This window comes from Elgaria multicarinata, chromosome 1 (genome assembly GCF_023053635.1).
Source record: "Elgaria multicarinata webbii isolate HBS135686 ecotype San Diego chromosome 1, rElgMul1.1.pri, whole genome shotgun sequence".
NCBI classification, from domain to species: domain Eukaryota; kingdom Metazoa; phylum Chordata; class Lepidosauria; order Squamata; family Anguidae; genus Elgaria; species Elgaria multicarinata.
In genome coordinates this window covers 141,593,711-141,609,193 of record NC_086171.1, presented here as the reverse complement: position 1 = coordinate 141,609,193, position 15,483 = coordinate 141,593,711, and the positions used below count along the sequence as shown (strand labels likewise).

The window sequence follows — 15,483 nt, the reverse complement described above, 5'->3', positions numbered from 1 at the left end:
TTAAAATGCCTGGGAGAAGAGAAATTCACCAGGCGTAACTTTTCCTGGCATGGAGATAAGGCAGCAAGGAAAACATATATTTACTTTCTATTTATAACGCAGCTGTTAAGGCAAAGGAGCCCTTTCAGAAACAAAAGATGGCACTGGCAACTTTATTACACTACAGAGACTTTATTTCACTATAGAGACAACAAACATTCCGTTCTTATGTGAGAGTTCTACCTCTGCTGACACTGGGGTTGGGGCTTATGTACGCTCCCATGTACCCATACCCAGTTGAGTCCTACACATGAGGAGGTGCATTCCTGAAAAAGCCTAGAATGAATCCCCAATCACAACCTAAATCCAAACAGCATAGCTGCTCTTTTCCCCCTCTAGACATCAGTGTTCATCTTTTAGTATGAATGGCACCATAGCAACCAACCAGATTAAAGTGATTGAAGGATCTTCATAGAGCTGCCAAACATGTTTTATTGGTCCAGCTCTTATGCGTTTAATCTTGGATCATCAAATTTTAAATAGCTGTACATTTACATCCTCACAAACAAATAGAAAAGCTAAGCTAATATGAGGAATAGGAAAATGAGGAACTCATAAGTTGTCTTAATGCAGTTCCTCCTCCATAGTTTTGTATGCAGCAAAACCAAAAAGAATATTGAAAGCATTTTGCTGTTTTTTCTAACAAAGAGCTTTCTACAGCTTACTGATTATCAGCTGTTTATGTTCTGCGCTTACTGTGCTATTTTATCCACCCCACTAATAATGAATGTTAAATTATTTTGCTCCATTCTAGAAAATGCTCACTCTTTTGACATCCCAAAACACTCCATGTTACCAACTAATTTGCAAATAAGTTTGCCAACTTTTCAACCAGATACTCTAGCTTGATGTGCAGGCAGTCATGCCTGATAACATTTAATTCCATGGTGTAAAAGCTTCACTGCTTATTTCAGTATGTCAAGCTGCTGTTAAAAGCACAAGAGCAAGCCAGGCCATTTTCCCCCTCTGGTCAGTTGGCAATCCTATTTGCAAAAATACAGTGTTCCACAGCAAATGTTTACAATGCACTTGCATGATGCCACACTTTCATAGTAATTCAGCCATACCATACAGCGCATACTTGCTCACCAATAGCAAGCAACAATCAGCTCCTGGCGAGTGGACTGCACCTTCCTTGTCAGCCTGGCCCGCACACAATTCCAACTCCCCGTCCCTTAAAGCAGGACCATGAATCACCACCTCTTGCAGTTCTCTCCTCTGCACTGCTTTACACAAGAAGAGAATAAGCCAGATGTGCACACATACCCCACAGGGTAACCTTCTCCAACCTGCTGGCCTCCAGATGTGACTAACATCCCCAGCCAGCATCAATAGCTACGTTGGCTGGGATGACGAAACTTGCATGCCAACACTTCTGGAGAGCACCAGGTTGGAGACTGTTGCCACTGGTGGATGGAATATAAACTATAGAGCATGGCTAAGCCAACTATCCAGGCATATTAGCCATGGGCTGGTACTGGTGAATGTGATGGACAGTGGAAGGGAGGGGAAAGACGTGTTCGTAACAAGGTGGTAGACAAAGAGAGAATAGGAGAGTGCAGGGAGAGCTTAGGTAGGTAGAGCTGGCCATAGCTTGTATACCGAAGGTGCCAGGTTCAACCACCAGCATCTCCAAGTAGCACTAGGAAAAACTCCTGCCTGAAACCTAGAGAGCCACAGCCAGTCAGTGACTAGATCAAGTGTGTTAAACCTCTTTCAACCCAAGGGCTCGAGTCCATTTTAGAGAAGCCCTCGGGGTCTGAATCCCTGTGGCAGGCAAGGCCGAAGACAAAAGGGGAGGAGCCAAAATATCAAACCTATGACCATATTTTAGCTAAAGAGAGGCATTTCAACCGTTTAAAGAATGGGAGGGGGAACTGCACAAAAACCAGGAAACTGCCAATTGATCAGTGGTTGGGGGAAATGGAAGGGGGAGGGGTGGACATCTGGAGAACCCAGGAGGGTCATTTTTGGCCCCTCGACCTGAGATCCTGTACCCCTGGGCTAGATGGACAAATGATCTGACTCGATATAAGGCAGCGTCTTATGTTCCTGGATTCTTTGAAAGTTTCTGTTAAAAAGTGATAGGCAGATGCGGTCGTTACCTTGTTGTGGTGCTGGAACTTGAACACCTCAAGGACGCCATGAGCTAAACCATGAAGGGACACACAAGACGGGAAGGTCATGGTAGAGAGGTCAGACTAAATACGATCCCTGGGGAAGGTAACGGCAACCCATCCCAGTATTCTTGCCGTGAAAACTAAATGGATCAGTACAACCAGAGATATGTCAGTATACCATCGGAAGATGGGATTCCCAGGTCAGAATATGGTCAAAATGCTACTGGGGAGGAACAGAGGATAAGTTCAACTAGCTCCAGATGTGATGACGCAGCTAGCTCAGAGCTGAAAGGACAGCTAGCAGCCAACGGTGCTGGTGGTGAACGACAAATCCGATGTTCTAAAGATCAACGCACCATAGGAACCTGGAATGTAAGATCTATGAGCCAGGGCAAATTGGACGTGGTTACTGGTGAGATGTCAAGATTCAATATAGATATTTTGGGTGTCAGTGAACTGAAATAGACTAGAATGGGCCACTTCACATCAGATCACCACCAGATCTACTACTGTGGACAAGAGGACCACAGAAGAAATGGAGTAGCCTTCATAATTAATAATAAAGCGGCTAAAGCAGTGCTTGGATACAATCCAAAAAACGATAGAATGATCTCAATTCGAATTCAGGGTAAGCCATTTAACATCACAGTGATCCAAATATACGCCCCAACCACAGATGCTGAAGAAGCAGAAGTAGATCAGTTCTATGAGAATCTGCAGCACCTACTGGATAATACACCAAAAAGAGATGTTATTTTCATTACAGGAGACTGGAATGCTAAGGTGGGTAGTCAAATGACATCTGGAATTACAGGTAAGCATGGTCTAGGAGAACAAAATGAAGCGGGACATAGGCTGATAGAATTCTGCCAGGACAACTCACTGTGCATAACAAACACTGTCTTTCAACAACCTAAAAGACGGCTTTATACATGGACTTCACCAGATGGTCGACACCGAAATCAGATTGACTACATCCTTTGCAGCCAAAGGTGGCGGACATCTATACAGACAGTAAAAACAAGATCTGGAGCTGACTGTAGTTCAGATCACGAACTTCTTATTGCACAATTTAGAATCAAACTAAAGAGAATAGGGAAGACCCACAGATCAGTTAGATATGAGCTCACTAATATTCCTAATGAATATGCAGTGGAAGTGAAGAATAGATTTAAGGGACTAGATTTAGTAGATAGGGTCCCGGAAGAACTATGGACAGAAGTTCGCAACATTGTCCAGGAGGCGGCAACAAAAAACGTCCCAAAGAAAAAGAAAACCAAGAAGGCAAGATGGCTGTCTGCTGAGACACTGGAAGTAGCCCAAGAAAGAAGGAAATCAAAAGGCAACAGTGATAGGGGGAGATATGCCCAATTAAATGCAAAATTCCAGAGGTTAGCCAGAAGAGATAAGGAATTATTTTTAAACAAGCAATGCACAAAAGTGGAAGAAAACAATAGAATAGGAAGGACAAGAGACCTCTTCCAGAAAATTAGAAACATTGGAGGTAAATTCCAGGCAAAAATGGGTATGATCAAAAACAAAGATGGCAAGGACCTAACAGAAACAGAAGACATCAAGAAAAGGTGGCAAGAACATACGGAAGACCTGTATAGGAAGGATAATAATATCAGGGATAGCTCAGACGGTGTGATCAGTGAGTTAGAGCCAGACATCCTGAAGAGCGAGGTTGAATGGGCCTTAAGAAGCATTGCTAATAACAAGGCAGCAGGAGACGACGGTATCCCAGCTGAACTGTTTAAAATATTGCAAGATGATGCTGTCAAGGTGATGCATGCCATATGCCAGAAAATTTGGAAAACACAAGAATAACAATCAGATTGGAAAAAATCAACTTATATCCCCATACCAAAAAAGGGAAACACTAAAGAATGTTCAAACTATCGGACAGTGGCACTTATTTCACATGCCAGCAAGGTAATGCTCAAGATCCTGCAAGGTAGACTCCAGCAATTCATGGAACGAGAATTGCGGGATGTACAAGCTGGGTTTAGAAAAGGCAGAGGAACTAGAGACCAAATTGCCAATATCCGCTGGATAATGGAGAAAGCCAGGGAGTTCCAGAAAAACATCTATTTCTGTTTTATTGACTATTCTAAAGTCTTTGACTGTGTGGATCATAACAAATTGTGGCAAGTTCTTGGTGGTATGGGGATACCAAGTCATTTTGTCTGCCTCCTGAGGAATCTGTATAACGAACAAGTAGCAACGGTAAGAACAGACTATGGAACAACGAACTGGTTTAAGATTGGGAAAGGAGTACGGCAGGGTTGTATACTCTCACCCTACCTATTCAACTTGTACGCAGAACACATCATGCGACGTGCTGGGCTTGATGAATCCAAGGCTGGAGTTAAAATCGTTGGAAGAAACATTAACAATCTCAAATATTCAGATGATACTACTTTGATGGCTGAAAGCGAGGAGGAGCTGAGGAGCCTTATGACGAAGGTGAAAGAAGAAAGTGCAAAAGCTGTGTTGCAGTTAAACCTCAAAAAAACCAAGATTATGGCAACCAGCTTGATCAATAACTGGCAAATAGAGGGAGAAAACGTGGAGGCAGTGACAGACTTCGTATTTCTGGGTGCAAAGATTACTGCAGATGCTGACTGCAGCCAGGAAATCAGAAGACGTTTACTTCTTGGGAGGAGAGCAATGACAAATCTTGATAAAATCACACTGACAACAAAGGTCCGCATAGTTAAAGCAATGGTATTCCCTGTAGTAACCTATGGCTGAGAGAGCTGGACCATAAGGAAGGCTGAGCGAAGGAAGATAGATGCTTTTGAACTGTGGTGTTGGAGGAAAATTCTGAGAGTGCCGTGGACTGCAAGAAGATCAAACCAGTCCATACTCCAGGAAACAAAGACAGACTGCTCACTTGAGGGAATGATATTAAAAGCAAAACTGAAGTACTATGGCCACATAATGAGAAGATAGGATACCCTGAAGAAGATGCTGATGCTAGGGAAAGTGGAAGGCAAAAGGAAGAGGGGCCGACCAAGGGCAAGATGGATGGATGATATTCTGGAGGTGACGGACTCGACCTTGGGGGAGCTAGGGGTGGCAACGGCAGACAGAAAGCTCTGGCGTCGGCTGGTCCATGAAGTCATGAAGAGTCGGAAGCGACTGAACGAATAAACAACAACAAATGTTAGCATCATGTCATTAAGAACCTGCCCCAATGTACACCTTCCACTGAGGGCCTTCGTTGGGTGTGCCTGTCATCAGAAAGCAAACAAGTATTAATCAAGAAGGGGTTTCCAGCTGGGCTGAAGGGAGGGTTCCTTCTCAATAGGGCGAGACAGTAGCTAGACAACCTAGGGTGTGTCAGGAGGTTTATCCTGACTGGTAGCAGCCTACTGGTAATTCACTGGGTGAGGCAATTCTTGTGAAGAAGGGGTCCAGCAATAGGAAAAGTTATTCCCCTTCCCAGTCTGTAACACAACCTTTTTAAGTAACTGGGCCCCAAAGTCTCATCCAGTCAACTGATCTTTCTCTGCCACTTCAGCTGGTGGAAATATACTGGGTGTGGGTTGGTAAAGGAGAGATCCTTTTTCTAGACAAGATGAATTCTTACCAGTCCTCTTAATCTTGCTCTAATTCTAGTGCCCCATTGGGCAAAGGCAAATGTTCAAAGAAATGACTCAGAAATGAAAGGAAAGAGTAAGAGTCGTTGACCTTTTCATATTTAAATGAAACAAGATTTAACAAATGCACTCCCTTTTATTCAATTTCAAGCTGACTTTTACATTACCTGTCAGGTGATTTGCAGTCTACCATATCATTGCATATGATCCGATAATTCGTTGGAGTTGCTGCCCTGTCATAGATTACATGAACTAAGCACGAATACACAAAGCTACTCACAATAATTAAAGGTGTTCAGTGTGGGCGAGAAACTGGCTGCAACTTGTAACTCTTAACCTGCAGCAGTCCCATTGACTTAGGAGGGAATACTTTCAAATGCAGGAATTAAAATGTGAAGCTATCTTCTCTGTTAACTTTCTCAACATATGTAGAAGAACTACAAATGACTAAGCACACCAGTGAGGCATCCGATCGACAATGCCATTCTAGGAACTAGTACAATTATCTTGAATATGCAGCTATTCCGAATGAATCTCAAGGGCCCAGCTCCAACAGGTTCAGACTGACAGTCAATATTGTTTCATCTAAAGTTAGTACTGAAATTAGTTGCTTGTCTTCATCTTTTAGATTCACAATATCCAAAAGACTCAGACCGACCATATAATCTTTGTAAACATAAGCATACAATCAAAAGTTGTTTCCAATATCTAAAATCACCAGGATTCTTCAACAGGATTGATATAGTGCATGGAACTTTCTAAGCCCAAGACCGCGGAAAAACCAGCCCCAAAGTGTAGGGCTCTATCCCGGGGCAAGGGAGAGGTGATCCCTGCCTGATCCCGGGATCCCTGTGTGTTATGTGGACGCACAGGGATGATCCTGGGGTTCGCCCCAGGGATAAAGCCCCGTCTAGCTAAGGCCCATGTTTCTACCAAGAATGGTGTTCAAGGTGGCTAGCAACAATAGAAGCTCATTTGTAAATGTGTAAGTCTTTTAGGTACCACAAGACACTTGTTTTTGCTGCCACAGACTAACACAACTATCTTTAGAGAAATTCTAAAACTTGATAAGAAACTTGTCTATTTTGTACTTTGGTATCTGGGTATAATCAATACACTAGTGTATGCTTAAGCAGTTTGTGACTGCTTTGACACAGATTATTTATAAATATATATGTATAGAAAAAATTACTTACAGTTGTATGATGGGAAATGCTGCCTCCAATATTGAGGTTTTTGAGAAGCTGTGGTGAACCGCCATATTGCCCTGAAATCTGCTTCCGAACTTCAGCTGCCACCGTTCTAGAACAAGAAAGTTATTTTACTCAGATATATGATATGCAAGCTACTTTTACAGAGGGAATTAAAAGTATGTATATTACAGAAGACTGCCATGTATTTGAACACTGAGTCGCCAATTTCAGTTGATCTACCCATGTATTTGTTTCTATGGGTGCACTGAATTACAGTTATTTTTTGGTTAATGCTGTTGATTTTAACCGTTTACAAAAATGATTATCAACTGATCTACCAGAACTGTATCCCTCTCTAACAACAGTTTATATATAAAAGTCAATAAACGAGCGTTATAGAGAAAAGAGGGTGGAGGATATAGGGTGGAAACGAGACACAGAGCTGGAAGCAAAAGTTCCATTATATTTATAAAAATGAATTGGGTAGAATTTCATATGAAATGAAGGAGAGGCCACTTCTCTTTAATTTGTTGGTTGATTTTAAAATCTCAGTTAAGAGTAACAATCAGTGGAGGTTGGTCAACTATGTTCTGCTACCAGAGGAGCAGCAAGGGAGATGAGTCCACCCAAGGTGCTATCAACCAAGGACAATGGCTACTGGATGTGTCTTTCTCATTTCATCTTATGATCAATAAATTCAGTCACTCTGCTATCCTAAAATATTGATCTGGTTCACATGTAATGACAACCCATTGGTTAAATTAACCCATGGTTTATTGTGGGTTAACTGCTGGGTTGTTTAGCCCCTAAACAACCCATCTGTCCAGATTTGGATGTCACACTCCACAACCTACAAAGGAGTCAGTTGCGGAGTAAAAGCAGAAGTAGTGGATGCAGTCGCTTTCTCCTTCCTCCACCGCAATACAACACCTCGTGGACAGGATGTCAGAAAAAATCGATTGCGGGTCCTCACAGGGTAGGGTGACCATATGAAAAGGAGGACAGGGCTCCTGTATCTTTAACAGTAATGTAGGAAAGGGAATTGTAGCAGGTGTCAATTGAAGTGGGTGAAATTTCCTCTTCATCACAACAGTTAAAGCTACACTAGCTATAGTAGAGTGGCCAGATACAAAAGAGGGCAGGGCTTCTGCAGCTTTAACTGTTGTGATGAAGAGGGAATTTCACCCTCTTCAATTGACACCTGCTGAAATTCCCTTTTCTACATTACTGTTAAAGATACAGGAGCCATGTCCTCCTTTTCATATGGTCACCCTATCACAGGGCAGCTGTCCCGAGGCAGGGCAGCAATCTCTTTATCTGACACTTCCTGGAGCTCTTTGGGCAGAACTTTGCTTTTCCTAATGGAATTCAGCCACAGTCTCTGATCCCCAACAGCCCACAGTTAATTTCACCGATGGGCTGTAACATGCAAACAGGGCAATTACTATTCATCGATAACATGGTGTTAATGTTTACCTTTTGCCCAAAGGATAAACCTTTGTATAGCCAACTTGCAAATAACCTATGCAAATCACAGAAAGTGCTTTTGAAGCCATTCTTCAAAAAGAGTATTGAAACTCTGTGTTTTGGTTCAAAGCCTTGACCCTGAAAATGTTTGGCTACACAAAACACTATGCAGGCGAGGACAAAACCAGGCATAGGACCTCCAAATGATTATTCCCAAAGTAACAGGCATCCATAAATTCTTGCTGTGAGTTTCCAAAGTAGCTCTGCTTTAAATCTTAATAATCAGCATTCAGACTGGCAGACTTTGATAGCCTGTTCGAGTCCATCAGGTGTTTGAAAGGAGGTCTTAAAGCCTTTAAAGCATGAAATTGACAACACCTTTCATCACTGGGTTCATCAAAGAAGCCAGCAATGGAAAAGATATGCTAGGCCAGCAATGTAGGCAATCGTTTGCTAGTAAGGGGCAAACAGAGCAAGTAAGGTAGACAAATTACAAAGCAGAAGAAATAGGTTCCTAACACAAGAGGTTCAGGTCACTCATTGAAACTGATTTACAGTAGATTCAGGTCAGCCAAACAAATGCGTATTTATACTTAAGACCTTCACTGTTTCAGGATGTGGTGATGACCAGAGAATATTTTTAAAGGGGATTATTTGACAAGTTTGTGAGAGATGCTGAGACATAACAGCAGAGAGACTGAGCTTTGAATCAGGAAGTCCTAGGTTCAAATCTTACCCCAACCATGAACAGGTTTAGATAAGCCACTCTTTATAAGCATCAGTCCTGCTATCTGCAATATGGGGAATAGTAATACTGACTTACCTTACAAGGTTGTGGTAAGGAAATGTAAAACACTTTGAAAGAGCTGTACAGTTGTTGTTGTTGATGGTGATGATTATAACAACAACAACAATGATGATGATGATGATAATAATAACAACAACAACAACAATGCTGTATCAATAGCTATTAGCCAAAATAACTAAAGGCAATATGCCACTAAATACCAGTTCCAGGGGGAGGGGGATTTATTTATTTAATTACATTTATATACAGCCCCACAGCCGAAGCTCTCTGGGCGGTTTACAACAATCGGATACAATACAAGGGGATATAATACGGGGATATAATACAAGGGGGACCATTGCATTTATATTCCAGTTGTGAACTTCATAAAGACATCTGGCTGGGCCACCAGATGATGGACTAAATGGAACATTAATACTCTTCTTGTGTTCTTTACATTGCGTAAAGAACACAAGAACACATTAGCTGCATCCTAATAGGGAGAGCAGATATTTTCGTAGCCCTCCAATAGTGTCTATCTGGTAGCAGGAAGGAACATGTTTTAATGTACCGAACTGTGTGCAAATCACCAAAACCTGAGCTTACTGAAGTTCTCTGAATTCTATCTCAAACCTCGTTCTGACTCAATTCTATATCAGACTAAACTTTGCTTCTTTTTTTCTTTTCATATAAAAACCCATGCATATTTTCATGCATATTTTTCCAAATATACACATCAATTTTCTGCATCTATTAAAATGTAAACATTCTTCTCCCATTGATGAAAGCCTAGTTGTGTACATTTTTCAAAAAATAACCATTTTTTCATCCACATTTTTCAAACACATTTGCAACATTAGAAATGTATGGACTTCAACTGCAGATTGCGTCTGAGTCCTTGTTTGGTGTGGAAGGTGCAAACTGGGGTAACTTTGTTTGGTCTGGAATTCTGATCAAAAATGAACTGAAACAAATTTCTCATATATCCCTACCCAACCCTCACTAGCTTTATGTTCACATGGAGGACTGCATTTTGAATGAGGAGTCTGCTGTCAGATGAGGGTGTTAACTGGCTCTCTTCATGTTTCACAGTAAAAAAAAGAAGTTGATGATGAAATAGTCTACTTTCTTCTGCATTATTCCTTTAGGCTATGAACTTCAGCATTGTTACTTGGAAGGCACGCCTGTGAGAGTTAGCGGGATATACTCTAGAACACATATGACTGGCCTGCAAGGACTTTCATACATAATGCTTTGAGTGATTAGGCTAACTATAGCCTTAGCTAGACCTACCTGAAAGTCCGGGATGGAGGAGGGGAGATCTCGCATTGCGATTAATGCAAGATCCCTCCTCCGTTTACACGTGAGGCGCGACAACCTCATGAAGAAAGGCATCACGCCCACCATTTTTTTTATTTTTTAAAGGAAGAGGAGCGCACGAACGGTCGTGCGCAAAGGTAAGGTTTACTTTCCCCATTCCCCCCACCCTACCCCCGTTGGGCGCAGCTCCTGGCTCCGCACAAGTAATCACGCGGAGCTGGGTAAACCCGCAGAAACGGGCCACACGCTCCATGGTCTCGGGCTAAGCCCGACACCATGGAAAAAGCGGGCCCAAAGGGGAGGGCTGTATCCTGGGGCAAAGGAGGGATGATCCCTCCCTGATCCCGGTATCCCCTGTGTGTCATCTGGATGCACAGGAACGATCCCGGGGTTTGCCCCGGGATAAAGCCTGGTCTAGCTAAGGCCTACAACATTATCTAATGCTCATGTGAGCCCCTGAAACTCTTCATGCAATTAGGTCTGCTTTTCAAACTGCAATTCCTTTCACCAGAGAAACTACTCAGCAAGGGGGAAAGAGGGTCTCAAAGTTGCATGTTTGTGCAGGAAGCAGACAGGAGTTCAAAGTCTAGATGTGCGAAGTGGTGCCAACGCATAAGCCTTGAGAAGCTAATGTATATAAGTGAAAAGTGTGAATGGGCCAAGTAGTGTCCACCACCCACAACACCCACCCTAATGTCAGAGTAGAGAAACTTGTGACAGCTGTACACAAGTTTTTTAAAAATTGTAATTTAATATAAAAAAAGCCAGCCAGTCGGCAACAAGCCCTGTTAACAGCAGCAGTAGCTTGCAACGAGTGAGGATACAGTCAGAAAATATATTTGAGGGAAGGGGAGAATGTATCACACAGAGTATAGCAAAAGCTTCAAAGTACAGCAAAAGCTACAAAAGTAGGAGTGAGTGAAGTTAATTTCAGATACATTGAATGTCTCACTTGTTCTTTATTTCAGTGATTTTAACATTAAGATGTTATGTAGAACAGATTTTTCTTAATTGTGTGCTGTAAAATCAGATATGAGACCAAGCCTATGTTTGGGTGGGCACACCCCCTTGGTGCTGGACACGCCCCCTGGAGCCAGACATGTTGCTGGGCACGCCCCCTTGGGGGCCAACCATGTTGTCCTCCTTTTTGGTTTCCAAAATATGGTCACCCTAACGTTGTCACACCATTGAGTTTGGCCCTGCACCACTCCGTTTCTTCCAAGCCAAATGCAGCCCACCAACTATTTAAAATGGCCTACCTGGGGCTCAATAAACCTCCTGTTTTTACAGGCTAAGGAAGCCAGCAAAAACAAAGAGATGTCAACCTCTTAGTAAGCCATAGTAATTTCACTTGGTGGGTCACAAGTCCTGAGCCCCCTCTTCAGGGTCGCACTGCCACCTGCAGCAGGACCAAGAAACATATTCGCACTCCAGGAAATGACCTCAGAGGCCAATGCCCATGAGGTAGATATTAATGTCTCTTTAGGGCAGGGCTTTCCTCACCCAGTCTGCAGTTGGTCCTGTGGCTACTCCCAGCTGTGCTGCTTCCTTTAAGCAGCAGCAACAGGAAGTAGCAGATGCTTGATAGCAACAGTCCCTCCCTGGTCCTCTCCACTCTCCTGGATAATGCTTCTGCTGCTTCCTGTATAATAAACAGGGCTGGCATATTGGTATTCTGGTATATTCAAAACATTCCCACCTGGCTTACTTCCAAGTACCAAAAGCAGTTGATAACAATATACTCTGACTCACTATTTGCTACTGATTTTGAGAATTCCCTGTTATTTTTCTTCAGGGATGGTCAGATCAATTTGTAATGGTGGAGACTAGAACAAAGTTCTACAAGGAATGTTGTAATGGCAGAAGCTAAAGGCCCAAGAAGTCAATCTTACAGCAGCAAAAGGAGGAGGCTGCTTGCTTTAAAAGCACTTGGAGACTATTAATGGAATGTGTGGCTACTCTTTCTTGTGGGATGCACACATTCATTTCTGACCCTTCACTAGCAACAGAACAATGAAGCCTCTGGAGTGTGTCTAGCAACTGTTACCAAGGTGCGAACATAAGTCACATACGGACAACCCTCCACTAAGAAAAGCGGGGATTTCTAAAGCTACCAAAGGATGGGAAAGCAGGTTTCAAAGACAGTACAAGACGGAAAAACATTAATGAAATCTTATACTACACTTATGGTTCAATGAGGTCACCACATACAGAGTTTTTATGAACCAAAGGTGCAGTGGAAGTATATGAGAAGAACAGACAACCCAGGTCTGAATGTCAAGCTCATCAGTGGACATCTTGCTCCAGGCAGATGAAAAAGGTCAGATGAATGAAAAGTCAGGATCTTTTCTGATATGGTTCCCCAATACTGGAATTCCCTCCTTAAATATGGTGCCTCCTTTAATATCTTTTATGCTCCTGGTAAAAAAACACTGTTTATTAAAATGTGAGTTTTAAGACTTAGGCCTTAGCTAGACCTAAGGTTTATCCCGGGGTCGTCCCGGGGTCGTCCCTTCCTGCTCCTGGGATATCCTGTGTGTTATTTACATGAACAGGAATGACCCCAGAACGATCCAGGGATAACCCTTAGGTCTAGCTAAGGCCTTAGACACCAAGCAAACCATTCATATTCTCACACTTTGAACAGCTGCTGTTGCCATTTTATTTCACAAAATGCTTTCTATAATCTCTATAGTAAAATTAAGATTACTACTGGCATCCAGTTCTATTGGGCTTGCCAAATTATCCAAAATGAAGATCAAGAACTTTTTGCCACTTTATTTTGTCCTTCTTTGTTTCTATATGAAGTGCTGAAATTCCCAATGAGTTTAGCAATGGTAGGATTTCACTGAAATCTGCAACTAATTATTCATTGTTGGCTGAATGCAGAGTCTGAGTTCTGTTTTCCTTTCTGGGAGTGTGGTCAGCTGATATTTTCCTTCATTCCCCGCCCCCTCCAGTGCTTTCTTGCACATTTTACTCCTTAAGAGCCATTTTCGATCTAACTTTTTTTAAAAAAAAATCTGAAATGTTTGTAAGCCACATCTGTATCTGAGGATATATAGAAAACATAATTTGGAAAACACAAGGCCAGAAGGCTTAAGTGTCTTGTGTCTGCCAATGACTTTTTCAGAATTAAGTGGGAGCAAGCAAGCATGCTGGCTCCCAGCAGGCCACTCTGTCCCTGGGTTGTTGTCTGTGACATCCGAACCCAGAATTGTAAGTTGTTGGGGGAGGAAAAACCAAGAATTGTAACCTATGGTTTGTCTTGGACACCAACTGGAGAACTTCTTTGTAACACAGAATACCGCTCTGATATACCTCATGGCAGACTTTCCCAACTTGATGACCTCCAGATGAGTTGGACTCCAACTCTCATGGAGCTGGCTGGGGGATTATGGGAGTTGTGGTCCATTTCATCTGGAGGGCATCAGGTTGAGGAAGGCTGTTCCAAAGTTGTATGACAATAACCCCCTTAAAATGATTTAGAGTCTTCTTCTGGCTGCTGTATCTCCACCTCTGATTGGATATACCTGAAGATATTTGTCCTGTTTGGTTATATTTGTCTTATGTTCCGCTACATCAAATAAAATAAAAAAACCAGATACATCCCTTCTTGTCCCATCTTTCCCACAATGACATCAGTGACAAGAGAGAGACACTTCTGTTTTCCCCACATTTCCTCTGGAGTGGTTCTCTGCCATGAATAGCTTCAGTCACTGCTGCCACTGCTTGCCATTCAGAAAGGGTGAAAGTAGCTTTTTTTTTATTGCTGCCTTCTGAATAACTGCGATTAAATGGGCCAATGTTTGGCCAGTGTGAGGCAGCCACTACTTGACTGAAGTAAGAAAAGCATTAGCAAGCGCACTTGATCATTCACTCAGTGCTCTGACAAACAGAAGAATCATAGAATAGTAGAGTTGGAAGTGGCCTACAAGGCCATCAAGTCAATCAAGATTCTTTAGATCCACTAGTGCAGTCTTCCCCAACTGGATACCCTCCAGATGTGTTGGACTGCTGGCTGGGACTGATGAGGCTTGCAGTCCAACACATCTGGAGAACATCAGATTGGGGGTGATGACAGTAACAAATGAAGGAGAAAAGGCAGTGAAATCCTATTCATGTTTACTCAAAAATAACTCCCATTGATTTTAATGGGACTTACTTTTTGGTGTGTATGCTTAGTATTGCAACCTGTGATTTCCAGTTTCCTAAACTCGGTGGTAATTTCTAGCTGTCAGAGAAATCAGTTAGTTGCTTAAGAGCCTGATCCTGAACACATGAAGCCTCTTTCATTTCAATAGAACTCATTTTGAAGAAAGGGACACACCTTGGGTTGGAACTGAGATCGACCTTCTGCAAGATGAAGGGCTCTGCTTGTGGAAGGCTCCTCTGCCTGATTTGGGGCAGTCTCCCCCACCCCCCACAGCATAAGTCACCCCATTCAGCAGGGCATCCTGATCCCTGTGTAGCATTTTCAGAAGCTGTGGGAAAGAGGGGGCAGGGAGGTCCACTTCCACCAGTGCAGTTGATCTAACTCAAATCTGTATCCAACCCCTGAACTAGAGAGCTACACCCACAGGCAAAATCCACTGGGAAGATTTCCTGTGTAGCACTAATGAAATAAAGGGGAGATGCACAGAACAACCTCCCAGTGCATTCTACCCCTAGTCCTTTCTCACCATCACCCCCTCTAGTAGCAAACTCAGCTGGGGAGTGTCGACAGGATTGGAGCCAAAATGAGGCCACTGTGAAAAGAAGGAGGTATCAGCATGCTCAAGGGAACACCAAGATTTGCAGAAGTACTATAAATCTTTAGGAGGAGAAAAACACTAGGAAAAAGGGCAGGCCAAAAAAAACTCCACCCCAAAATAGCACAACAAGGACTGGACATAGTAAGTGACCACAGAATGCAGAGTGTCTGTGGGTGCAGAGGTAGGGGGAATGAA

The 15,483-nt window shown here is 42.8% G+C and overlaps 1 protein-coding gene across 6 annotated transcripts in view; it reads right to left on the bottom strand.

Annotated features, from left to right (window-relative positions):
- Window positions 1-15,483, bottom strand: part of DOCK7 (dedicator of cytokinesis 7) — a 143,232-nt gene that overhangs the window by 125,648 nt on the left and 2,101 nt on the right. For all 6 annotated transcript variants that reach the window (XM_063138024.1, XM_063138033.1, XM_063138049.1 and 3 more), the window contains exon 2: window positions 6,964-7,069. In XM_063138024.1, the coding sequence (XP_062994094.1) occupies window positions 6,964-7,069 (106 nt within the window). The remainder of the gene's footprint in view (window positions 1-6,963; window positions 7,070-15,483) is intronic.